This window comes from Rattus norvegicus, chromosome 1 (genome assembly GCF_021556685.1).
Source record: "Rattus norvegicus strain SHRSP/BbbUtx chromosome 1, alternate assembly SHRSP_T2T, whole genome shotgun sequence".
Taxonomy (NCBI): domain Eukaryota; kingdom Metazoa; phylum Chordata; class Mammalia; order Rodentia; family Muridae; genus Rattus; species Rattus norvegicus.
Genome location: NC_141534.1, coordinates 166,457,363 through 166,483,956, shown reverse-complemented (window position 1 = coordinate 166,483,956; position 26,594 = coordinate 166,457,363). Strand labels below are relative to the sequence as shown.

The window sequence follows — 26,594 nt, the reverse complement described above, 5'->3', positions numbered from 1 at the left end:
GGTGCTTGGGGCTCCTTGGTGGGCGGGATGTGGTAGGCATTGGAGTGTGATGGGAGGCACCACTGTCCATGCCTCTCCTGAGCCACCAGGCGCAACAGAGGTCAGGAAGGATCTGTGCACAGTGCGCTGGAAACTGTACCCCTTGGTTCCCTTTATGTCCTTTGCGGTAATAGAGATCAAATCCAGAGTCTCACGCATGATGGGCAGGTGCCCTACCACTGAGCCATGGTCCCAGTTCCTTGGGTTCCACATCCAGCTATGAGATGTCCTTGCTCTGTAGCCCTAGTGGGTCCTCTTTCCTGCCTCGCCAGTGCCATACAGTGCGGTGAGAGCCAGCCCTAACTGCCCTCTCGCCATTTATTTCTCTTACATCATTTATACTCAGTAACCCATAAGCAGAAAGAGCCGCACTGAGAGCTGAGAAGCCAAGGGCAGCTGGGAGTCAGGGTAGCGCGAGAAGGATGTGATCAGGAGCTGACGCCTCGTCGGGGGCAGGTCAGACATAAGTCAGGGTAAAAGAGGGACGAAAGAGCTTGTTGGTAGATTGGAGGCCTGTGACGGGCGATAATGTGATGGGTTAGCCTGAGCTAAGTCTGAGCTTGGGGATGGTGGTCTCAGAATCAACAAAGACCAAGTCCCTTTCAGAGAGCCAGATATCATCGGAGGGAATGAGTCCCTCCACAACTGTCTGAACTCTTCTAGGGTGGGGCAACCCTGAAACCTCAGTGATGCCCATGGACCAAATGGCTAATGGTGCCTCATGTGGAAGGGCCCCCATATCTATCTACCCAGCTCCACCTCTCCCCAGCCTCTCCAAGCCTCCATTTATCTCCTTCCTTCTAGAAGCCATTTCTCCCCTCCTGCTTCGATGGTAACAGGGACACACCCAATCTGTATTCAGGACTTTGGGTCAAGAGCACCCAATTCCTGCAGAAAGCTTGTCCAGTTGTGTCCCCCAAATGTTGGGACCCAGGGGGAGTAGGGAAAGAGCCTCCCGGGCTAGCCACACTTCAGGGGGCTGGCCTAGTCAAGACTTGGAAACAAGCCTAAACCTCATCCTCGGAGTGGTGGGCCAAGAGGGTGGGGCCCGTGGTGGAGTGGGCACTAGGGTCCGGGACTTAGAGGCGAGTTCTTACAGAGTGCTGGAAGCCAGATTTGTGTCTTCATGCTTGAGCTTCCCGTCGAGGGCAAGCCCCCGCTTCTCTCTGTTGTTTGCCAGGAAGGGAGTCAGTGTGTAGACCTTGCAGAATGTTGAGCTGGGTGCCACAGTATCACTGAGAGGTAGAGAGACAGCATGAAGATGACCCTTATCACAGTCAGGATGTCTGAACTGGCCCTGTTCCAAAAACCCCTCTGCCAGCAACCCCTACATCCCAGATGTGAGGAAGCCTTGGGCCAAGCCCAGATCTAGCAGGAAGCCCACTGCCATTGGAAAGAGAGGCACACCACACACAAGCAAGACTAATCCTGGACTAGGAATTGCTGTGATGCACAGTTAGATAGCACACGTTTAAAATGATTATTGATTTATTTTATGTATAGGAGTGCACTGTCGCTGTCTTCAGACACCAGAAGAGGGCATCAGATCCCCTTACAGATGGTTGTGAGCCACCATGTGGTTGCAGGGATTTGAACTCAGGACCTCTGGAAGACCAGTCAGTGCTCTTAACCACTGAGCCATCTCTCCAGTCTGCACGTTTATTTTTAGTATTTATTTAGTGATTAAGTTTTTAATTGTGTGTGTGCGTGCGCACGCACCTCCATGACTATATGTGCACCACATCATATCCCCTGGAACTAGAATTACAAGCTGTTGTGAGCTGCCTGACATGGGGACTGGAAAATGAACCCTGGTCCTCTAGAGGAACAGCAAGGGCTCCTAACTACTCAGCCCACGTTTACTTTCAAAAGTATCACTGCATGCAAACCATGAGTAAGTGTCTGGCAGCTCCTACCCAGGTTCTACCACTGAAACTCTACTTGCTCTAATGCGTATCCATCAGTCATGTACAGGAACCTCCGTTGTTCACTCTGGCCTGGTGCTATTTTATCCCCCCTCTCCCTTTCCAAAGATGAGACAGATGCATTCACCTGACACCAGGGCAGCCATGGAGTAAGGCCCAGCTTTGCCTCTTGGAGCAGAGCCAGCCACATCTCAACCCCCTAGCCCAACCCCACGGGAAACCATGCTCACTGGAAGCCCAGACGACTATCCTTCCTCCAGGCTGCAGATGCATATACAGACTATGGTGTCCCACCTGGGGTTAAATGCTGTCCTGGCTCTAGGTCGTTGCAATGAACCCCCAACATCTATGCCTTGTGGCTGCGGACTTCATTTTTAATCAACAGTGAATATGAGACTATCCAATAATGCAAGAATAGTTGGTTTGATATTAACATCTCTGTCTCTAGGATATTAGAAACCAGGTCTAAGTGGCAGGTGTGGCTGGCTCACGCCTATAATGTCAGCACCTGGAGGAAGACTCTTCCGTGCCATCTACTGTGAATGTCAAAGAAGGCAGAGGCCCGGCTCTCTGCAGGTTGATTAAAGATGCCTGGTCCTAGACTCAGAACTTCCCTTTCTCCTATCTAGTCCCACCCATCCAAAGTTGGCTTCAAACACACTTACTCAGCTTCCTCCATGGCCACTGGGCACTTGTACTGAGCTGTGTTGAAGAGACAGATGTCTGCATACTGGCGCACTGGAGAGAGAGGGGCCGGGGAGGTGGGCGCATGAGTCAGGGGTCCCTCTCATGATATACCTCAAGCTCCCTGTGGCAGATGTGCTTGCTTAGATTGAGACAATGGCCAGCATTTACCACAGGCCACCACCCCAGACTCCACCCAAACAGAAACCCCATCAAAGCCTAGTCCCTTCCATGACGAAGTCTTTCTTCCCAGGACAGCTTGGCCAGAGCCCAGGAAGCCTAAGAAGGAATCTGCAAGGCAGTAAACCCATTGCCCAGCTTTGAAGCCACTGTAGGCTGCCGGCAGACGCAAGCTTCAGGAAGCTACTAATGGTACTGTCTCAGGCTTTTAATGAAGACCACGCCTGCCGCTATCCCACCCCCCCAGAAGGATTCCCAGCTACCCGAGATCTTGATCTTCTTCACAGTCTTGTTGGTGTTGTTGGTGACATGGACATTGACGCTGATGGGTTCTCCATGATAATAGATCTGTGAGGCAAAAGACAGAAGAGTGTGGGCAGGGACACTAAACTCTGCCCCCTAGCTCTTCAGCCACTTCCCACTGACATAAAAGTGTCACAAAACTACCAAGTGTATATGAACCTTCAGTACCACTGTAGGACCTTTCAAAGACGTCTGTACTAGATGTCTTTCCATTCCAGGACTGAGGGGACGGCTTTGTCAGTAAAGTACTTGTGTTGCAAACACAAGGAACTAAGTTTGATCTCCAGAAGCTGTGTAGAAATGCTGGGTACTTGTAATCCCAGCACTAGGAAGGCAGAGACAAGAGGACCCCTGGGGCTCAATGCCCACAGAGTCTAGCCCAGGTAAGCTCTGTACCACTGACAGACTGCCTCAAAGGAGCTGGATGGCATTTCTGAGAATGACACCTTCAAGATTGTCCTCCAGGTCCACACACATGCATGTGTGGGCACACGTGCACACACACACACACACACACACACACACACACCACACATACATACACACACATACATACCACACACACACATACATCACACACACATACACACGCACATATACATACCACATACACACACACATACACAAGCACCCATGCACCCATGCACGCCCACATACACACATAGGAAAAAGAAAAAGAAGCTGACATCCTCGGCTCCAGTCCCATTCTGATCACTAGCTCAAACAACAATAATAGCAATGATGATAAACATTGCATGACCTTGGACAGGTTATCTGAGACTCTGCTTCTCCTTATTCTATGTGCAGGCTTGGACAGAGCAAGGCCTCAAGTCCCTGTGGGCTCTGATGGTCTGGGTTCGCAGACACATTAAACTCTGGAAAATTCAGGAGAAGAGAGGAAAGGCTAACCAACTAAAGGACCTGCTCGGAATTCTTAGAGAATTCCACCACTCGTCCAGGCCCTTGCCTTTAGCTGCCCCAAGAAGGAGGAGGTGCACTCCTACACCCCAGTCAGTTGGCTTAGTCACCTGACTTCAAGGGTTTTTCACCTTCTTGCTCATAGATAAGAGGGTAATAGCAAGGCATCCTTGGGTCCTCTTTCCCATCATCACCCCTGCTGATGTGCTGGGCTTCTCCACCCGGTCTCAAGCAGGCAATTATCAGAGTGTGAAGAGAAGGACCAGAACCCTTCCATTGCTCCCATCCTGTAAATGCCCATGCCTACCTCTGTCAGTCCTTTGAACCACAACAGGGTTCTGCAAACACTTAAGGGCTGTCAGGAGACACTGGGATCTGAGGGGTAGTAGAGCTGGGGACAATGGGATCTGAGTCTCTTACCTCCTTATCCAGAGATGCCTCAAGGTGCAGGGGCTTGTCCGACATGAGGAACTGTCTGGTGGTCTCAGCCGTGGGCTGAGGGCCAGGCCTCTCAGGGGCATATTGAACCTTCCGGATGACTAGCCGCACAGAATTCCTAAGGAAGATGGATGGGGAGAAAGACAGACAGAGTCACCGGCCCCCACACTCCCTTCTCTGCTCAAGTGGCTACTGCAGCTCCCTCTTGCTCGCCAATCACGGTGGTTAACCTGGAGGGTTTGTCACCATGTGACACAGCCCCAGCCTCCTCAACCCTGTCCCTGAGCCATTCGACAGCAGTGCTTCATTTGGGTCTGTGGATCCCAGGACCCAGCACAATAAATAGTAAGAAAGGGACTATTTTTTACTTCTTGCTCCCTGTCTCCTGATCGCGTGAGCCACTGGAGGATGGGAACTTCTTACCTAGCTGGTTCACCACCACAGTCTCAGCACGTGGGTCAGCACCTGCCGCCTGGCACTTGCTAAGTGGAAGTGTGCAGAACTAACAGCCCTCATGGAGGAGGATGTCCATTATAGGATGTGGATTCAGCCAAGAGTGCAGGACAGTGAAGAGGTGACTCAGAGAGGCCCACGAATGAGAGTTCAATGGAGGTCACAGGGCTTAGGGTAGAAGCCGGGACAGACTGAGCTGGCGAGTTACGGCATGCTCTGGGGAAATTACCTCCCTGTGCATCAGTTCCCTCATTTGTGAAACACTGACAACAACTCTTACCCCTTAGGACCCCTGGGAAGGCTAAACCACATCTGCCCATTACTATGAACATGACCGGAACCAACTAAGCCTATGAGAACTGACAGCCATTGTATCACTATTACTAGTGAATCTTGGGAGCAGATGCCCCATTGGGAGAGGATGAGGGTGGTGGCTCTCAGTGTTTACCACTGTTCATTATTCTGCTCCAGATCTCTCTCACATTCCATAACGCCATTAGGTCCCCTTCATCGCAGATCTTAATAGGAAAGTTGGGACAGACAAGAGAAGAGAGTCTAACCTCCCCCAAACAGGAACAACCACGCGGCAGATGAAAATGCTTGTGATACTCCTAGTCGCCACCAGGTGGCAAACTCACCCCTAAAGAGGCTGCTGGACACCCCACAGCAGGGTGATCTAGAAACCTGACTTAGGATGCAGGGGCATCAGAGGACCCGAGGAGGCAGGAGGTCCTGAACTCCAGGACCCCCAGGAAGGGCAGCCATGAGAAGTCAGGACCAGCTGCTTTGTTCCCCCTGTCTGCCGAGCACTGTGGGAGAATGTCTGCTCTCTGAGCCACACTGAGCCTCCTCTAGGTTCACTTTTCTCCACTTCTGCCCCTTGTTCAGATCCGTCCACAAACACAGGCTTCAATCCTGCTGAGGGCCTCTCAGCTACCCACTGTTGAAAGTTAACTGAAGTTGGGGTCTTTCTAATATCAAAAGGCTGCAGTCTGCAGGGGTAAGACAGAGAGGTAGGGGTGAGAGAAAAGCAGGGCTCAAGCCACCTCCTCCAGGAAGCTCACCATGACCCTTCAGACTTCTAGACCCTTCTCACAGCAAAGCCCCTCCTCACCGCTGCTTCCTCCCCTCTCCCACCAGCATCCTGCCTACCTTTTGTGGATCTTCTCCTCCAGGTTCTCAGCACAGAAGGCTTTCACTTCATAATCCACACCGCAGGCCTGTAGAGGAGGGCATGCTGACCCCATGGCATTAGGGAGGCAAGGTCCCCAACCACCCTCCCATCGTACAAACCAGAATGCTGTGTGGGAACATGAACTTCGGTCACCTGAGGACTCCTTGACATGAATCTGAAACCCTGGTACCCGATGTTGACTTTGTCCCTGACCCAGCTCCTTCCACTGGAGCTGCTCCTGTGGGTCCATCAGTCAACCCCAATCCCACCTGGGACTCCTGCTTCAGTCTGAGTGGTTGTCCTCAAGACAGCCACCAGCAATGTAACAACCCTGAGCTGGGTGTCATGGTGTCTTCCTAACTCTCTAACAACATGAAAGACCATGCTCATTGCCTCTGCCTTAGAGATGAGAGTGGACTCTGAAGTCTGGGGCCTGGAACCTGCTCCTATCAATCCTCTCTAAGTTTCAGCTGCTCCCTCTCCAAACAAGGTTACCAGGGTCTGTGTGAGGCCAGGGCCTGTGTGAGGCCAGGGCCTGTGTGAGGCCAGGGCCTGTGTGAGGCCAGGGCCTGTGTGAGGCCAGGGCCTGTGTGAAGCCATAGGTAGGTGCTTGGAATTTGCTGGTGCTGTGCAGTCAATACCAGAGCCAGCAAAAGTGACGTGAGGGAGCCTGTGATCAAATGTGGGGCGAGGCCAGCCTGCATCTGCAGCCCTGTCTCAGGAGACTGATTGATTATCCAAGGAACATCAGCCAGGCCGGGGCCTTCAACAGGAAGCGAAGTTCCAACTGTCCACTACCCCACGGGGAGAAAACCAGGACCCTGGGGCCATGAAAGCCTGAACCCGAGATGGTCTGCTTGGAGTGACCTACCTTCCCTGTGTCCTCAGGCCCAGGTTGCAATGTGACTGAGCACGGAAGGTTTGGCGGGATCTGTTCAGGAGACAAATAACATGAGCTAACCTTTCACCTCTGCTTCATCTCCCCCTACACACTTCTGTCACTACTGTACACCCATCAGACTAGGCCCCCTGAGAACAGACCATCTCTCCTCCATCAGACAGTGTTCTGAAAACAAGCTATATCTTTTCCATGAGACAACAAGGAGACCCTGAAATAGACGAGTTCTCTCCTGGCCATCCCATATCACACCGTGCCCTACAGAAAGTCAGGGCAGACTATGGAAGATGAGAATTCAAATGTTCTTCACCTAAGTTCTCAACTCATCCTTGCCCCAGAGTCATGGAGTATCAGAAACAGGAAGATGTGAACTCCAGAAGCATGGGGTCAGTCTTGGAATGGTAAGGACGCATGACAGGGGATGAGCTGGGCAGACTGTACCCAGGGACCCAAGGCCAGGCAGGAGTCCTTCCTTCACTACAACCATCCCCAGGCCTTCCTTTTTCTAGAAACTTAAATGAAGGAGGGCCAGAGGAGTAGCCTACAGGTTAAAGTGGAGTGTCCACAGTGGCCAGAGACAAGTTACTTAACAGGTAATGTAAGTGACAGTGCTTGGATGCCAACTGGGCGAGCTAAAGCAGCTGCTGTTCCCCATGTGCCTGCACTGAGAACATCCCAGAATGCTTCTGGAATGCTAGAAGGCGTGCTGACCTCAAAGGTGAAGGGGTAGGCATGCTCGCCCAGCTTCTTGATGAGTCGCTCTTGTAGCCGAGTCAGTGGCTTCTTGTCCTCAGGGGCCGGTGGGAAGGACTGCACGTTAGCCACAAACAGGTCTTTGCGAAAAGTCAGACCCAAGACATCCAGGTCTTCCCGGCCATACCGGAAGGCGCAGGTCAGTGTCACGTAGACTGTGAGGAGCAGGGGAACTGAGGAAGGGCCTGGGAGGGTAGCATACAACACCCCCGTCCCCAGATCTCCAGCTGTAACCCTAGGGTTTGTGTACTGGAGGCTACAAGCCTGTCCCAGGTTTAAATAGGGTGAGTACACTGCCCTCTGACACAAGGTGCCTTCAAGGGCAGCCTTGATATGGTCTCTTAGGAAGGAACCTCCTGATGGCCCTCCCCAGGTCACTCCGGCCCAAGAGTATGGAGGGGCAGGAAGGATGGTTAGGCAGCCTAGCAGCCATGGTGGTTGGATTAGATTGGCAGGCAGGGGGAGGGGCAGGGAGACAGCCTAGGGGGAAGCACCCAGAAGGCTGTGTCTAAGAGGTGGGGGAACCTCAACCTGCCTAACCCTAACCTTGTACACAGACCTTCCACTTTTACCATCTATACAATGAGATCCTCTCTCCTGTACCGGTGCCACCCACCCTCCCCCAAGCCTTGCAGTCTATTAATGGGACAGGGCTTGGAACAGAAGCTCTTATACAGGGGACAAGAAGCAGGAGACCTCTGCACCAGAGGACATCAGAGTTCTGACTATGGTAAACGCACTGGTTCATTTAAGGAACCAGGAAAATGGACAGGGAGAAGCCATGAGATTAGCCGAGGTCCTGCTTAAGCATCAAGCAGTGTGCCAATGTCACTGGAGAGCAGGGGATGTGGAACATCTGGCATGCTGAGAGTCAGAGGGACACAGCTTACCTCGCCTTTCTTTGAGATACTCAGGATCCACCAGGACCACGCCATCTGGGGGAGAGAATGAATGGAGTCCCCATGTGTGTGACCTTCTCAACCTGAGTACCAACCACCCACTCAAACCCGAAGGTCATAAGACACACTGTCCGTTTGGGTGTGGCCCTCTGCAGGATGTGCACCTACTATCAGAGCCACTGACGGCTCTACAGGAGAACATGGCAACAGTCTCAGGCTGTAGAACAATGTTTCAAGGAACAGTATATTTATAACAATGTTTCACAGTATATGTGAGGTATATACTGCCTAGGGACATCATGGTGATTTTAGTTTGTGTAAGCACACTGTGTCCTCCACACAGTGACAAAACCACATAAGGACATTTCTCCGAATTGCCATCATTAAATGACTAATCTCGCTAAGGGGCTGGCTATGGTAAATGGCCTTGAGTCATGTTAGGCGAGCTTTGTAATAAACAGACACTCCACCAGGCTTTCGGATCAGCGAGATTTTCAGAGCTTCCTGAAACATGATGGGGAATTGGGGGGAGGCGGGAGAGGGGGCCTCTGATCAGTATCTGTCAGGGCAACAGATGGGCAGTGTGCGTCAATGTGCGCACGGGTAAATTTTGTCACGCATAGAAGTATTTGGACAGCCCCTGGCACGTTTGAGCACGAATGTTACGGTCTGAATCTGAAATGCCCTCCAAAGGCTGATGTATTGAAAGCTGATCTCCAAAGCAACAGTGTCTGCCTTTGGAAAACAACTGGCTCACAGGGCTCTACCACACCAGGGAATTCATAGCTTAATGGGTTCTGGAAGGTGGTGGGCACCGTAGGAGACGGGTCTAGTAGGAGGAAGAACGTCAATGCCTTGTATTTGGTTCTCAGTCCTTTCTTCCCTCTCTGCCTCCTGGTCATTGGGAAGGATGTAGCTTGCTTTCTCCACATGCTCCCGGTCACGGCATTCTGCCTCACTGCAGTGCCATAGCACTGAGCGACTGTGGGCTGAAAGCTCTAAAGCCCAAGTAAGTGAACATCTTGTCACAGCAATAAAATGACTCACGCACACTGGAGAAAATGGGATGAAGCCCAATGTCTCTCACAAGGGCTGTCCTTGGGAGCAGAGCATCTGGCAGGGCACAGAGAATCCATCTCAGCTGAGCACCCCAGGAGGTAGGAGCACCATCCAAGGGACCATGCAGGCACACACGCACCCACGCACGCATGCACACATGCACGCATGTACACACACCCACTCTAACACATACCCCACCCCTATGACTGATTACTCAAAGTATCTTAAGAAACAGTGAGGGTTGGGGATTTAGCTCAGTGGTAGAGCGCTTGCCTAGGAAGCGCAAGGCCCTGGGTTCGGTCCCCAGCTCCGGAAAAAAAAAAAAAAAGAACCAAGAAACAGTGAGGGCTGGAGGGATGGCTCAGCGGTTAAGAGCACTGACTGCTCTTCCAGAGGTCCTGAGTTCCATCCCCAGCAACCACATGGTGGCTCGCACCCATCTGTAATAGAGTCCGATGCCCTCTTCTGGTGTGTCTGAGGACAGCGACAGAGCACTCGTATAACATAAAATAAAGAAAGAAAGACAGTGAGTACTTTGGCCTCAGGTTACAGGGATATCCCAGTCCATCCTCAGGGTCACCCACCCCTCCATGCATGCTTTTCCATGACTGGGCACCTGGAGCTCAGTTGAGGGTAAATACAATGACCCAGTGAGGGCATTTGCCCCTTTCACCATTGCTTCCTCAATTGGGTGGAGGGGGATAACTTGGAGCCCGGCCCCACAGAATAAGGCAGGGTTGTTCACTAGATGACAGGAAAGCCAGAGGGGAAAGTTCAGCTCAGTAGCCTGAGAGCAATGAAGTGTAAAGGCCTGGAGGAGAGGACACTCAGAGCTGGTGCAAATACTCCATCAGCTAGGCACTGGGCCTTGGGTGCTGGGCCCAGGGCTAGCACCAGGTCCTTGCCCCAGAAGGGATGGTGGAGTGAAGGGAAGACAGGGCCAGTTCAGAGAGGGCAGTGTCATAGACAGAGGGCTTCTTACTGAGGCAAATGACCAAACCTGGACATTGGGTTCTCAGGTCTAGCAGGGAACCTGGCATGGAGTAGTACCCTCCAGTGCCAGTGTGTATGTGTTGGAGATCTGGTTCTCTCCTTTTCTCGGCTATCCACAGTCTCTTCTGTGGACTCGGATTATGAACACTGACCCACAAGAACTTTTGGGAAACCACTGCCTGAAGCTGGGCACAGGTGAAACCCAGGGAAACCCAGGGCCCAGGGCCTCAGAAAAGCCAGTTCTGGAGAAAACGCAAATGGTGGAACATCAGAAGACTTACACACTGCCCCCGGGACAAGGCTGGAGAGGAAGAGTAGGTGGTTCTGTCCCAGGTCCTAGAGGAAGGGGCCTGGATCAAAGCCAGCATCTTCAGTTTGCAGCCCCGTCAATACCCCAGGGGCTCAAGCCCCCGGGGCTTCTGCTTACATTCACCAAGGTCTTCTCTCCATGAGCCGACTCTGGCACTTCAAGGTTCCTCTTAGCCCGAGGACAGGGCACAAGAGCACGGCAGCATCTCTAAGGCAATTTCCTTTTTTTTTTTTAAAGATTCATTTATGTGTTACATATAAGCACGCGGGGTAGCTGTCTTCAGACACACCAGAAGAGGGCATCAGATCTCATTACAGATGGTTGTGAGCCACCAATGTGGTTGCAGGGATTTGAACTCAGGACCTCTGGAAGAGCAGTCAGTCTCTTAACCACTGAGCCATCTCTCCAGCCCTCTAAGACAATTTCTTCGGCCAGTTTCCTCAGGCCTCAGTTTGCATCATTGTGACTGCCCCCACCTCCTTTTTTGCCCATGACCATCTTTTTAAAAAATAACAACTGAACATCTCTGGCCCCGGTGTGTCCATCTGTAAACCAGATGACTCTGAACCTCCCAGTACAACATGAAAAGAGCCCGAGAGACCAATGTCTCTCTGTAGCGGCAGCTCTTCTGAGCACGGGCAATTTACTCCCACAGGGTCATTTAGCGCATTGTCATGACAGGGTGGTGGTAGGGGTAGTTCTGGTTTCTAATGGGTAGGGACCAAGGATGCTGGCAAACATCCTGCAATGTCCGGGCAGACAGATGCCACCAACTAAGAATAATCCAAACCAAGATGACAACAGTTCCAAGGGACAGAAACCCTGAACTCAGCCAACCCCTAGGGAGCCAATTGCCGCTGTGACACAGTGTCTCGGGCAGAGTCCTGTGTAGATGAGGGCAGCCTCTATTTCAGAAGTCCTGAGAAAGATTTCCCTAGGAGACAGCAGAGCCAGAGGCTAGAATTTTGACTCGCTAGCTTTGTAACCTGGAACAAGTCGCTAAGCCTCTCTGTGCCTCATTCTGTCGGGAAAGCATGAGTTATCGCCGCTGCACAGCAAGCCTTATGTAAGATACGCGGCTGCTGTTCTTCTCTGTCTTAGAGCAGTTGAAGGCCACTGTCTTGACTAGGGAAGAGCTGTCCAGAAACTGCTTCCTGAGCAGGAAGCCTTGCCCACCCATTCTGTGTGCCAGAGCTCTGGAGATGGGGCTCTCCCCTGGCCCACTGCCCAGCACTCACCCACGGGGTCCACCAGGTCAATGTGGTCCACAAAGTCCCGCTTTCCCAGGTAGACGGTGAGCTAGGGAGGAGAGGCACAACATTAGTGGCAGTGGAACCTCGGAACACAGGACCCCCACCCTGAAGCTAACGCTGACACTGACACACACACATCCCTAACCCTTACTGGAACCACAGCAAGATATGGCTCCTTGCCCCAAACCTAATATTAACAATAATAGACCTTTGAAATGTTTTAAACACCTCTGCCTCCCAAGCCCCTAGGAAAGAGTTGTTATTCCTCCCATTTTATAGACAAACACATTGAGGCCTAGGGAGTTCTTCAAGCCAAACACCACTGAGGAGTTGGGGGTAAAGCTGCAGGGGCAAAGCAGAACAAAACAGGAGAGTGGGGTATCCTGGCGAGGACTGGGGGGCAGGCAGACAAGCTGAGTGCTCTAGGCAGGGAGCCACTTACATGAGGATGCTGCCTCTGGGGCACTGAGGAACCAGGAAGTTAGCTTCCTACTCAGGAGCCAGACCGAGCTCCGCTGGCTTAAACTGAACTGGGAGCACCATTCTAGTTCTCAGCCTTCCCTCAGTCCTGGCCCCTGCATTCCGTCCAGTTTCTCAGGGGTGACCACATCAGCCTCCACTGGGGCCAGTCCACACAGTCCTCAGCCACACCTAAATGGAAATCTAACAGCTGTGCCTTTCTGAAAACCTTTTAGCCATTCCTCTGTGCCTGGTGGGGGTAAGGATGACAAATGGCTTTCATTCAAAGTACCAAATCTAATTGACTGGTCTGAGATGCCTGGGGCCCTGGATGGCCGAGGAATCCAAGATAAGATGGACCCCGGCTCAGCAGGAAAGGTTAAAGATGATTGGTGATGTCTGCTACGGACACCAAATGGAGACACGGAAGTAAACATGGTAGCCCAGGGTGTGTGCGCTGTGAAGCCCAGACACAGGACTCCTGCCATGGGCCCTGTGTCTTCCTCAACTCTGCTCCTTTTGCACACTTGGACACGCACTAGCCTGGGATGCCCTACACTTCCTGGGGTTTTATACTCCACCATAGAACTTCACTTTCCATTTGCCTAGAAGAACTGTGTCACCTGCAGAGGAAGCCATGGCTGACACACACACACCCAGGCAAGTTCCAGCCCAGCCCTGGCATAATAACTTCAGCGCTTCCTATTTGCTGAACAGAGAGTAAAACGGGGTACAGCCTGTGAAATAGATCCTCGGAAAGGAAAAGGGAAGCCCAGGCCCTGAGACCTCCTGAAGAAAAGAGGCACGAGGTGACACTATGACATCCCAACACCAGGGGACTCAATGGTGTCCCTGCAGCCAGCTTGTCCCTGTTTCTCACACTCACACTGATGTCCAATCCATCTCTCCCCAGCTGGGGCTCCCTGAAGTCCACACAGAAAGGTTCCAGCTCCCCTTCCGCCTTCCCATTAGGACTGAGGGCTCCTGAGGACAGAGCTGTGTCAGCCCCAGCTAGCAGTGCCGGGGAGGCTGTTTCCTTTCCTAATCCACAGAGGAGCCCAGGACATGGGACAGCGAGGAGTCCGCACACAGCACAGACTCACCTTTCCATTGGGGCTTGCCTTCTTGAACACTCTATGGAGAGAAAGAGAGGTGAAGCCAGGGTTAATGGATTCAGCCCAGCCAATCCCCTGCCTTGACTGTCATACAGGCGACTGTATTCAGGTGACTGCCAGCTGCCCGCAGGTCTCCTTCAGTCCTTCAGAGTAGGCTGGTGGAGTCTCAGGTCCACCCGGCTCACACACAGGAAAAATCGCAAGTGCCCGTATGGGCCCAGTGATCCAGCCTCACCTCTTCCTATGTCACCTCCCAGCAGGCAATCTTCCTTTCCTGTCATCTGCCTCACGGCTCTACAGCCCCTCTGTTCCCTATTCCACCAGATGATTCCTGCACAAGGCCTTTCTTTGCTCTGGAAGTTTTCTTACCCTACTCTCCTACCCTGGATGTTCTTCCCTAATAGCCACTGCCTTCAATGCCCGCTAGCTATCTCAAGTCCCCAAGTCCTTCTCCTGATTCATTCTTCTTTTCCTCTCAGTCCCCACCAAACACACACACACACACACACACACACACACACACACACACCTGCCACAAACTCTACTTCATGGCTCCTCTGTCTGCTCTGCCACAATGCCCACTCCACAGCATGGACTCTCTCCAGTCCGCAGGTGAATCCCAAACACAGGCAAGGGGGCGCAGCTTACATACGACCACACACAAGGGGGCGCACCTTACGTATGACCAATAGGTGCTAAATGATAACAGGTGGTGAAAGCTCAATAAATATTTGTTGAACAGATGAGTGCCTTGCACAAGAAAACTGGGGCTGCGGGGAGAGGATGCCTGCGCTCACACAGTAGAGCGCTGGGTTGTGAGGTCAGATGACAGTGCAGTCCCTGGATCTTGAAGAGTACCACTTACACAGCAACCGTTTTGCCCTCCCAGAACTAACTGTATCTGGGAGCCTGAGTCTCCTCACCTACAGCCTGTTATCCAGCCCAACCAGCCATTACTAGGGGGAGACAGAAGAAAAGTGAAAGAGACCAGGGGATGAGGAAATGTATTGAAAGAAGGAGGATGGGTGGGAAGGGAGGGAGGGACAGGTATAAAAAATAAAAACTGAACAAGAGCCAGAGGAAAGAGAACCAGGAGATAGAAAAGATGGGACAGACCCGAACCAGAAGGGAACAGCTACACCAGATCAGTGGAGCAGCCCCAATCCCTCCCAGTAGCTCCTCTGTAGGCATCTCGGCCTGTGACTCTGTGGGATCTCCACACCTAGGGGCGGCCTCGGCCTCCCCCTCCCTCCTGGGGCCTAGGGAATATTGATGGGTCTGTCTGAGCATTGCCTGCAAAGGAGAGCTTGACCCAGCATTCCCTCAGGCTCTCCCCTAGGGGCCCTGGCGCCTCTCCTTCTCATGAATATTTATCAGTGTTGGGAGTATGAAGATGCCACAATTGGCTGGGGTGTGATAATTGTTAAAGTAAGGGGGGAAATGCAGACCACCTAGTCTGAACCATCAACTCCACCACCATAGGAGCTCCATGAGTCTCCAGGAAGTGAAAAGCCTGTGAATTCCAGCTTTGCTCACCTCCAGGCGTTGGTAGCCTGGGCTCTGAGGGAGAAGGAAAGCCACTTCAGTGGCTGCTGGAAAGGATGAGGCACACCTAGGTCCAGGAGGAACAATATTCACCAAGCAGGGAGAGGAGGAAAGAGGGGGGAGGGGATGCTTTAATGAGCAGCTAATCATTCCTCATAGTAGAATAGATATATTCTAATTTCCACTTCACAGAGGGAAGCTCTTAACTGGAGGCTTCTTGTGACGCATTAACTTGCTCAGGGGCATGGCAAACAAGGGGCTAGGTCAGGACCCAGACCTGCTTTTGACCGCCATGCCTTAATCCAACCCACTGTTTCCTAAAACCGAAAAGACAGGAAGAACAGACAAGAGGGGAGGGGAAGAGCAATAAACGAATGGTGACTGGGGTGAGGGGCAGAATGCAGGAAGTACAGCCATCAGTGGGGAATGTCCTGCTACTGCCTTAGTCAGCACCCGAGGCCACCTCCTTCAGGAAGCCAGGACTCTTGTGGCTTCCTCAAACAACAGCAGCTGCCTCACTCTCTGAGTGTTGTTATTCCCCACTCGTTCCTGTAAGTACATTTCCCAGGACAATGCTGATCCTGGACAATCCCATTTCAAAGATGCAGAAATTGAGGCTCGAAGAGGTCACACTAGTCTGTCTCCGTAGTCCACGAGGCTCAGCCGGACCATTACATTTAGCCAAGCACCACCACTCAAAACTCCACCCACTTTTTGCCCCTAGCGCAAACAGAAATGAGACTCCTTTCTTGGCGTATTCTCAGTTTCCAAGACCCCACCTTTGCATACACCACACAGACCTCTTCTTGTAGCAGGCACCAATTTAACCTAAGACCACGATCCCAGCCAGCCTTGCAGGTCTGAGCAGCTGCATCTGCTTCACTCCCAGTACTGCCCCTGCCCCACAACCTCAGCCTCAGTCACAGCTGGGTCCCTCCAAAAGAGAAACACCAGCAGGGCGCCTTTTGATTAAGGTTCAAGATAGCTCAGGACAAAGAAGGGGAGGGGGTTTGCAATGAGGAGGCCAAAATCTCACGGGAAGGATGAGCCGGCAGGATGAGCTGGGGCCGGAGCGGGAAATGGGGACGCCATTGGAGCCTCAAGCCTGTCTCCACCGCTCCTTCTGGGGCTGCAGGTCCTCCTGGCTGCGAGGCTGTCTGTGCGGCTGCTCCATTGTCTCTGTGGACCAGCTCGCTCCGCTTACTCAGGGATTTTTCTGCTCCTCCATCCTTTGGGCTTGCATGTGACTCACACTCCAACCCTGTTTCTACCCTGCCTCTCCCTCAGCTTCCCGCTGCTAACTGACTGAATGGCCTAATTCCAAATTCCCAAGAGAGGAATCTGATTGGTCAGCTTTGATCAGGTATCCCACCCCCTGGTCCAATCACCTATGTCCGGGATGTAACCTGTGGTCCATAAAGCAGAAGCAAAAGAGCCTCTGGAGATCCTTATTGTCCAAGCCAGAGGTTGCAACTCGCTAGTTATTTAGGAAGACTATTTAAGATATTAGGGGACGGGGCGATGGCTGGGGATGAGTTTCCTGCTTCACAAGCATGAGGACACGAGCTTGGATGCTCAGTACCCACAGAAAAGATGGATATTACAGTGTGCACCTGTGACCTCCTCACTGGAGAGGAGTCCTGGGGGATTCTCTGACCACGTAGTATGGCCTACATAGAGAGCTCTAGGTTCAGAGAAAGCTCCATGTTGAGTGAGAGACCTTGTTTCAAAAAATAAGGTGAGGAATGAAAAGAAAGACACCCACAGTTGACCTCCAGCCTTCACATTCACACACACACACACACACACACACACACACACACACACACACACGTGCACAAACACACATACACTACACACATGCACAGAGGGTTTGGCTTGGTTTGGGTTGGGTTGGTTTTGAGGCAAGATCATACTGTATGTCCATGTCCGGGCTGAACTCACAACGGAGACCAGGCAAACATTCAGACTCCCAATGGTTCCCCTGCTCTGCTGGGATTAAAGTCAGTTATGCCTGACTATTTGGGGAGCTGTTGGTTTGTTCTTATCAAGACAGGGTCTCACTTTGTAGCTCAAGCTGTCCTGAAACTCACTATGTGGACCAGGCTGGCCTCTGCCTCCTAGCACTGCAATTAAAGGCATGTGCCACTACACCCGACTTTGTTTGTTTGTTTGTTTGTTTGTTTATTGGCTTTTAAAGAAATGGAATGAGCCGGATCATACCAAAACGTGCTACAGGCAAACAAAGATATAATAAGTAAGTCTTATGGGCACCAGTGTTGATTCCCTGAGGCTGGATCTGTGGGAATACCAAGCATCCCCCGTCTCATAGGGTTAAGCACCTGGGGCTTGTTCTGACAGATAAGATGGGAGTGCGAATGTCCCATGCCACATGCCACATCCAGCCAGATGCATGGAAGAAGCTGTACACGAGTCCCCAAGCCCTTCATACTCATTTTCTGTGACTGCTATCACAAAGTTCCACCAAGTCAATGGCTTCAAACAACACAAATGTATAGTTCTGTGCTCCACGCATTCAGGGTGGGCCCCCTTGGGCTAAAATCGGGTCATCGAGGAGTCCTCAGCTCCTCCTGGAGGTTCTAGAGGCAAATCTGCTTTCTAGCTTCCAGAAGGTTCTTTCCGTCTCACAGACTCCTGCCTCCACCTTTAAAGCCAGCAAGAGAAGGCGGACTTCTCACTATACTGTATCACTCAGATCCACTCTCACTCTCCTTATAAAGACCACTGAGGGGACACTGGGCCCATTTGCATAATCCAGAATGATCTCTCTACTTTAAGAACAGCAGATTAGAAACTTGAAGCCCACCTCTACAGGCTCCAAGGGTTAGTGCCTGGGCATCCTGGGGAAGCAATGCTTTGCCTACCTCACCGTCTCGCTTCTGCAGCTAAACTCAGCAGTGATCTAGATTTTCTGCCATACGATAGCACAGACAGAGAGCCTTCAGACACACAATCTTAAAATTCGGAATCCTGAGGCCTGTGTTACTGCAGCAGACCAGCTGGAACCTAACACGGGGAATGCCTGCGTTAAACAGATCCTAAGACTCACATGGGGAATTCGAGGGAACGGAATTGCCAAAACAACCTTGAAAAGAATAGGACGGAATTGGAAGGCTCAATTTCAAAACTTACTGCAAAGATACAGTGACTAAGAGGGCTGGAAGGGGCTGGAGAGATGGCTCAGCGGTTAAGAGCACCTGACTAGTCTTCCAGAGGTCCTGAGTTCAATTCCCAGCAACCACATGGTGGCTCACAACTATCTGTAAAGAGATCCGATGCCCTCTTCTGGTGTGTCTGAAGACAGCTACAGTGTACTTACATATAATAAACAAATAAATCTTTTTAAAAAAAGATCAAGTGATTAAGGTTGTATGGTACTGACACACAGACTTACAGATCAATAAATCATTAACAATACAGAAACAAACCCATCCCATACATTTGTGACAATTTATATTTATTTATATTCAAATTATAGCATTATATTTATAAATTTTTTGACAAGAGCTAAGGCAAGTTAGTGAAGAAAAATAACAACCTTCCATCTTCCCTTCCTTCCGTCTTCCCTTCCTTCCTTCCTTCCTTCCTTCCTTCCTTCCTTCCTTCCTTCCTTCCTTTCTGTTTATGTATCTCAAGCTGGTCTCAAGCTCCAGATCACATGCCCCAGCCTCTCAAGTGCTTGCATTATAGGTGTGAGCCACCACGCCAGCTAAAATAGTCTTTTCAACAAATGACAGTGGACCTAGATGTCTACATGCAAAGGAATGAGGTTAGATGTTTGTGAGCTGCTGAACTGGGTGATCTACATTGCACCATACACAAAAAGACTCAAAATGGACCAAGGACCCAAGCACAAAAGCTACTGCCGTGAAACTATTAAAGAAACTATTAAGTCTGTAAATCTTCATGACCTTGAGCTAGGCTATCACTTTTGTTATTGTTTTGTTGTTGTTGTCTTTGTTTGCTGAGACAGGGATTTTCTGTGTAGCTCTGGCTGTCCTGGAACTCACTCTGTAGACCAGGCTGCCCTCGAACTCAGAGCTCCACCTACTTCTGCCTCCTGAGTGCTGGGATTAAAGGCATGTGCCGCTGCCACCCAGCAGGCAATAATTTCATAAATCGATGGCAAAAGCACAAGCAACTAAAGAAAGGGAAAATAAAATAAATATCTGGGCTAAAAGAGTTACTATCAAGAATATGAGACAGAGCCGAAGAGGTGGCTCAGTGGTTAGGAACACTTGCAGAAGACCTGAGTTTGGTTCTATCCATCCTGAGCTCACGATCATCTAGAACTTCAACTACAGGGAATCTAATACCCTCCGCTGGCCTTCAGGAGTACATGTGTGTGTGCGCGCATAAACCCACACACTCCAGTCAGTCAACCAATCAATCAACACTAACCTCATACCTACAAATAATGGCTCTAATAAAGAAGGACGGCATGACTCCAGCGACAAGAGTCTGGAGAAAGTGAAACCCTCGTGTTGGTAGGAACAACGCAGCAGACAGATACAATGGGATATTATTCAGCCACAAAATGGGAAGACGTACTGGTCCATGCTACAACATAATGAAGCCAGAAAGCATTATCCTCAGTTGATGAAGAGGCTGCATAATGTGTGATTCCACCTACCTGAAGTGTCTAGACTAAGCAAATTTATAGAGGTAGAAAGTAGATTCATAGGTGCTGGGTGCTGGGTACGGGGTGCCCAGAGCTAAGGGTTAGAGAGGGAAACGGGTGCCTATGGGTTCAGAGTTTCTGTAGGAAGTAATAACAACATTCTAGACTTAGACAGTTGTGACACAACCCTTTGGATACACTAAAAACCACAGATCTGTACACCAGGATGCAAATATTACAGTAAAAAATTTCATTTTAAAAACAGGAAAAAAACAGAGGAAGACAAGAGCTTGAAAGGAAATATGCCATAATAATAATAATAATAATAATAATAATAATGATAATGATAATGATAATGAGTGTAAGAAAACTCCACTTTTTTGTCCCTCTTTTTTTTCTGTATGGAATGCTGAGTGTAAACGAGTTCTGCCTCAGGCCTAATAGAAAGAACCATCTGGAAACAAATGGTAAGAGAAGTCAAGGCTAGTCAGGGTTCCTTTGTGAGGAGCCCTGGGATGTGTGTACGTTTACGTGTCATGCATGTGCAGGTGCACATGGGGAGGTTCCCCTACACTGTGTGAGTGTGTGTGTAGAGACCAGAGGAGAAGGTTGGGTCCATCCTCGGCCACCACTCCACCTTTATTTGGGAGGGGACAGTACCTGTAACTCATCAAGCAGGCTAGGCTAGCTAGCCAGTCAGCCCCAGGAATCTCCTCCTTCTCTCCCTCCACCCCCAACCCCAACCCCATCCCCAGGGAATGGAGATGACAGATGCACCCCACCACCCCTGTATTTATTTCATATGTGTCCTGTGAATCAACTCAGGCCTCCACACTGGCAAAGCATGCATGTCACTGACACGTTAACCTCTGAATGCTAGGATGTCACAGTCTCTGTGCGGGACAATCCCGGTGGTTCCTGGGAACACTTCCAGGCTACAATGTTGCCATTGCAACTGCTGTCTCCAGAAAGCTTTCCCTGAGTTGCCAGCTCTACATCAACAAGTCCCCACTCACTGCAATGTAACAGTCCGCTTACTTCACTTTTGTAACAGAAATAAGAGTGGGGCTCCTATGGGCACTATTGCCAAGGGGGCCCTGGGGCCCAGTGTGCTGCCTAAGGCAGAGCCAGGCTCAGGGAACCAATAAAAAGGAGGGCTATTGGATGGACATCACAGGATGGATTAGGCAAGCACAGGGATGCAGGTGGTACACCACTCCGCACTGGGAATAGGTTCTAGCTGTACTCTGCTCGGCTGCTGGGGCCAGTAGGCACTGGACTTAGAAAATGCTTCGTGGAGCAGGTCACAGCCACCAGGGTGAGTCTCAATCACAGCTGATATCCGGAACATGCCTCTGACCAGCTCTAACCAGAATACCTCATCTATTACCTGCTCTCCCGGTCCTGCCCATGCCAGATGTCAAGTCATTCACACATCCAGCACATGGACCGTGCCAATGAGAGACCTACTAAGAACAGCGGCTACCATCCACTCTGCTTTCCGGTATGCCCTGGCGGTGCTGAATAGTAAGCCACACATGTTATGTTAGTCCAACTTCAAGAGAGACTGCAGACTCAGAGATCCCCGAAACATGTCCAAAGCCTCCACAAGACAGTATCGGGAGGGTACAGATCCATCTGCGGGAGGTCGGGGGCACAGAACAGATCTTACTCCGTATCCAAAACCCCTACTGAAAGACTAGTGGTGAACATGGATCCCCTGAAGGAGCCAGGAAAGCAATAGGAACCACTTGTTCCTTTGTGAGTATTAGCAAAGAAATTCTCTTGATCCAGTGATGTGGGCAAACCTTTAGACAGTCATTCTTCAGCTGATATTAGAACCCACTCTACAACAGAACTCAGATGGTGCATCACAGACATCAACTGTTCCACCCACGGTCCTGCAAGGAGTAGCACTCTATTCCTGTTTACCCAGAAGGGATCTGAAGCAGAGACACACCAGTTTCCCACAAGCCACACGATCAGAAATGGCAGAGCTAGGGGCTGGTGACACAGCTCAGCTGCTGAGATGACTGGCCGCTCTTCTAGGAGACCTGGGATCCATTCCTAACACCCATATGGTAGCTCACAGTGAACTGTAACTCCAGTTTCAGGGGGTGTGATGCCTCTTCTGGTCTCTTTGGGTATTGGCCACTCGCATGGTTCACAGACAAACGTGCAGGCAGAATATGCATGCACATCAAATACAATGTTTTAAAAAGTAGAAACTGGAAAACTAGATCGTGATGTTTAGACATTTGGGGGCAGATCTCAGGCAGTGAGGAGGATCTCAAATTTCTGATTTCCCTACCTCTGCCTCCCAAGTTTTAGGATGACAGACATGTGGCAACAAAAGTCCTGGAAGGTTACATTGCTGTCTCAGGCTACATGGCTGTCTGGGGTGCGCAGCAGGTGGGGAAGCTTCAGTGTGTGTGTGTTGGGGGGTGTCAGTTTCCCTCACACGAAGGTGAAGGTGGCTGAGGTCCCTAGGTTTTTGAAAGATTCAGAGTAACTGGACGTAGCTGGTGAGTGTCCCCAGTGCCTGGGAAGACCCCAGAAGGTCAGGCTGAGCTAGAGGACAGTCCATCCTTCCTGGAGAGGCATGGATCATGTCTATGTACAACTGAGTCTTAACACCGGTAGACAGCTGTGAGGGGCCTTGAGTGCCGGCCCAAGACACTTGGAACATCCAGAAGGCAGTGGAGAGTCACAAACCATGGCAGTGAGAGAGTGGGAGAGGGTGAGAGGATGGTGGGTGACAGCTGAATTCTGGACAGACACACCCTTGAACTCGACCTCACCCCTACCTGTTTCCCTCTCCTCTCCCCAGCCCACCCCCTGCCCCTGTAGCAGTGCTGGTTCAGATGGGTGGGGTAGGGACCATGCAAGGGGGTATTACTTCTCAGCCACCGCCGCCCTACATTCTGACCCACTTTCCTGGGTGTGAGAACAGCCATCAGGGAGCAGGGAGGCGTGAGGAGCAGGTGGCAGCAGAGATCTGAGGACCTTACCATATTCTCCCTGGGCGGAGTTGTTTGTGCTGGGCTTGTCTGCCCGTGTGCTGGGAGGAAGTAGCAGAATGGAATGTCTCACGTGCTCAGCCCACCTGCTCCTCAGGTCAGCCCAGGGGGGAGACAGGAAATGTCACCTCGCTTCACAGACCTCCCCACTGTTGGGGAGGTGGGGTGGGCTGAGAGGTCACAGTACTGCCCTGGTGGAGAAACCAACGCCTGGGGGAAGCGGCTACTTGTGCTGGAGCCAGAAGACTGCTCAGACTTGCCACTGTGTCTCAGCCAGCCTGAAACAAGCATCCTGGGCTTCTGCCACCCTGGCTCCTGTCTCAGGCCTTCTTAAAACGTCACAAGAATGCCCCTGGGCCTGACACAGCCCCTGAACACAGAGTGATGGTCTGTAGGCCTGAGGGCTGGGGACCATGGATTCCTGGGATCCTGTAAGATGTCCCTGAAATTAGCCAGGCAGGGGAGCCTCCATCCCTTCTTTGTCCAAGGGACAGAGTCTAGCCCATCTTCTGGGAATCTATGTCACTGGAGATTGAAAAACCAAAGACTAAAGTGCACATTATTAAGCTGGCTGGCATCTGAACACGGCGGAGCCCACAGACAGTGCTGGGCCTACCCAGCTTTCCTGAAGGTTAGGTAGAGGCACAAAGGAAAGGCAACAAGAGAAAGGGTCTGGAAATTCAGGCAGGTGGACCTTACCTGACTCTACACTGTCTGAGGTTCCTTCCCCTGTAGCTAGAGTACAGGGAACCATCCACCCGACACCTGGGAATAACATGGAGTCTTAACACTTACTACAGATCCTTAAAGGGAGTGGGCATGGCTGGCAGTATACTTCCTATGGTTGTCATCTTACCCTGGTCCTACCAACACCCTCGGGTGGGAAGGTAACCATGCCACCAGGACAGAAGACTGTTAGAGAGACTCGTGTGCCAGCAGACCACTGACACAACAGCCCCCTTCAGAGAGCAAGCCCAGGTGCAATATTGGGTGATACTCTAAGTGAAGGAGACCCCTCTCTGCCAGTGCAGGAAGGTACCAAAACCCAGCAGCATGCAAGAACAAGAACACAGTCATGTGCACACACACACACTCACACACACCACATACACACATACTCCACTATGTACCTAAACACCTGCCTGCAAACACTATATATGTGTGTATACAGAATATACATACATCATAGTTACATACTACATACACACACATAACTAAATACATTCCTTCAGACACTATACACAACACACATACATATATACATACATATACACACACACTATAGAAGCACCTAAACATCTTCCTATATATACTATACACAAAACACACACACACACACACACACACAGAGAGAGAGAGAGAGAGAGAGAGAGCACAGAAACAAATACTAAACATTCTGTGCATGAACACGTGCATTACACACTCACCCATACCGTCCTTCCCTACAAGCACTATCCCATCCACACAAGGCGAAAGCACACATATACTCCCACAGTGGTCCTCACCCGGCCAAGGAGTAACTGCAACAATGACAGAGCCCAAAACGGGGCAGTCCTCTTGATGTCCCTTCCCCTTCTGGATGTCTCTCTCCCCATCCTCCATGGTCCACTCATCCCCACTCCTCAACACCAGCTTCCTCCTGAAAGCATCTCAACCCTCCTTCAGGACGCCTCAGCCTCAGCTGTTCCCTCTCAGGCACTGTGGTCAGTGCTGCCTCATGCCCAGCTGTGAGGAACTCTGCCCTTCCTAGAACCCACAGCAGCCAGCATTCTGCACGTTTCTATCAGCTGGGGCACCTCAGCTGCCACAGACACAGCTAATCTCAAGGCTTTCTCTCCAACCAGACCCTCCCACACATGCCCACCATTCTCGGGTCACTTCTACTAGTGTTCAGACAAGTCCCAAACAACTTCTCCCATGATGCCCTTCCCCACGCGTGTGCTCTGCCCTGCCCAGTGCAGCCCAGACGTGGCACAGAGGATACGCTCCATGCACTTTGCACGTCCTGGAATCGGGGAATAACCGATGCAATCCACGGAGGAAAACAGCTGCTTCCTGGCCAGGCAGAAGAGAAGCCTTACCCCATTTTGTAGCCACAAGCCTCAGCGGTGCCACAGTGTAAGCCCAGGAAAGACAGAACAGAGGCAAGGCCCCTCAGAGAGACCCAGAGCTGGGGGCTGAAGGCAGCAACAGCCAGGCCAGCCCTGCAGATGGCTCTCCCCAGCCCCAAATGAGGGTCAGTTACAAAGAAGAGGAAAAGGCGTTCCTGATATGCGTCCTGTTTCCTCTCCTCCTCTGGGCTTCTTGGGCTATAGAAGCGGATGTCTCCAGGCTGGCAGCACTTGACCTGCTCACAGCCAGCCAGTGGTGAGGGTCTCTCTGAGCCTTCCCCCACCTCAGCAGCACAGGCTATGCAGAGATGCGGAGATGCATTTCTTGAGTGACCCTCAAGTTTCCCTTCCTCAGCACAGGGAGCCTCTGCATTTTAATCTTTGTGGGTCACAGGCAGCACCTGACTCTACCATAAAGGCACCTCCTCCAGGAAGCCTTCCATCCCACTCTCACTTGCTGCAAGAAAGCCTCTAGCGTCCCCTGTCCTTGATTCTGTACCCATCTGCCCAACTCTTTACCTGCTGTGTGTGGGAGCTGGATTCTCTAGGTGTCGGGTCAAGGGAGGAGATGCCAAGGTTGGAGCTTATCTAATACATGGGATTCCTTGGACATAAGGACAAAATGCACCTGCTCTATCATATAGGAATCCTTCCTGAGGGAGAAGGTCAGGCCCAAACCAGAATCTCCCTGAGGGGAGTAGCCATGACTCCTCTATCAGACTGGATGCCTCTAAAGGTCAAAGGTCATGCCTCCATCCTCAGACAGGAGGACTGTGGCACTTGTGGGTGACAGCAAGTTCCAAGGAAGAGGAGCTGAGTTCTCCCATCACACCAGAATTCCTCTCCAGGCAGACAGGATGTGTGGAATCCTCTTCCATCAGATCAGCAGCTCTGAGAGGACATAGTCTCCGCATACGGCCCAAAATAGTTCCAAAATAGACCAGTTCAGACTAAGACACAGAGGTAGACTCCCTTCCAGGGAAGAATTAGAAGGAATCTTGCCCAGGTTCCCATGCCAACTTCTAGCCCACTCCTCAACTGAACTGAAATTGTCATGTTGTACTTAAGACAGTCCAGTCAAGTGTCTGGGCAGAGGCTATCACCTGTTAATCAAGACCAGCAACTTCTGGGGGGATGGTGGCAATGGTGGGGAGGTGTCCCTGAAAAAAAGGGTGCCAATCAGACTATACACCCAGTTCTGGCCTTGGTGCCTCTGTGTGTCAGGTTCCAGTGGGAACGCCTCCATGGCCGGTAATACCACCTCCCTATCTCCGAATGATGCTGGCACCCACTCTGGCTACAGTGACTTGAAGCACTGGGTAGAGTGGACAGCAGGGGCCCATCCTAGGTTCCTCTTTAAAGGCAACACTGGCCTTCCCTTAGTGATGCCCCTGCCTCTGATCCAAGCAGCCTTCATGTCCTC

General features: G+C 51.2%; 1 protein-coding gene across 27 annotated transcripts in view; it reads right to left on the bottom strand.

Annotated features, from left to right (window-relative positions):
- Arrb1 (arrestin, beta 1) overlaps positions 1–26,594 on the bottom strand; it is a 90,470-nt gene that overhangs the window by 29,800 nt on the left and 34,076 nt on the right. For 8 of the 27 annotated variants that reach the window (XM_087633862.1, XM_087634097.1, XM_087634057.1 and 5 more), the window contains 10 exon segments: positions 13,842–13,872; positions 12,265–12,325; positions 8,656–8,700; positions 7,724–7,920; positions 6,986–7,045; positions 6,093–6,160; positions 4,470–4,605; positions 3,092–3,176; positions 2,630–2,702; positions 1,137–1,274 (listed from right to left, as the gene is read on the bottom strand). In XM_087633862.1, coding sequence (XP_087489988.1) covers positions 1,137–1,274; positions 2,630–2,702; positions 3,092–3,176; positions 4,470–4,605; positions 6,093–6,160; positions 6,986–7,045; positions 7,724–7,920; positions 8,656–8,700; positions 12,265–12,325; positions 13,842–13,872 — 894 coding nt within the window. 27 annotated transcript variants of the gene reach the window in all.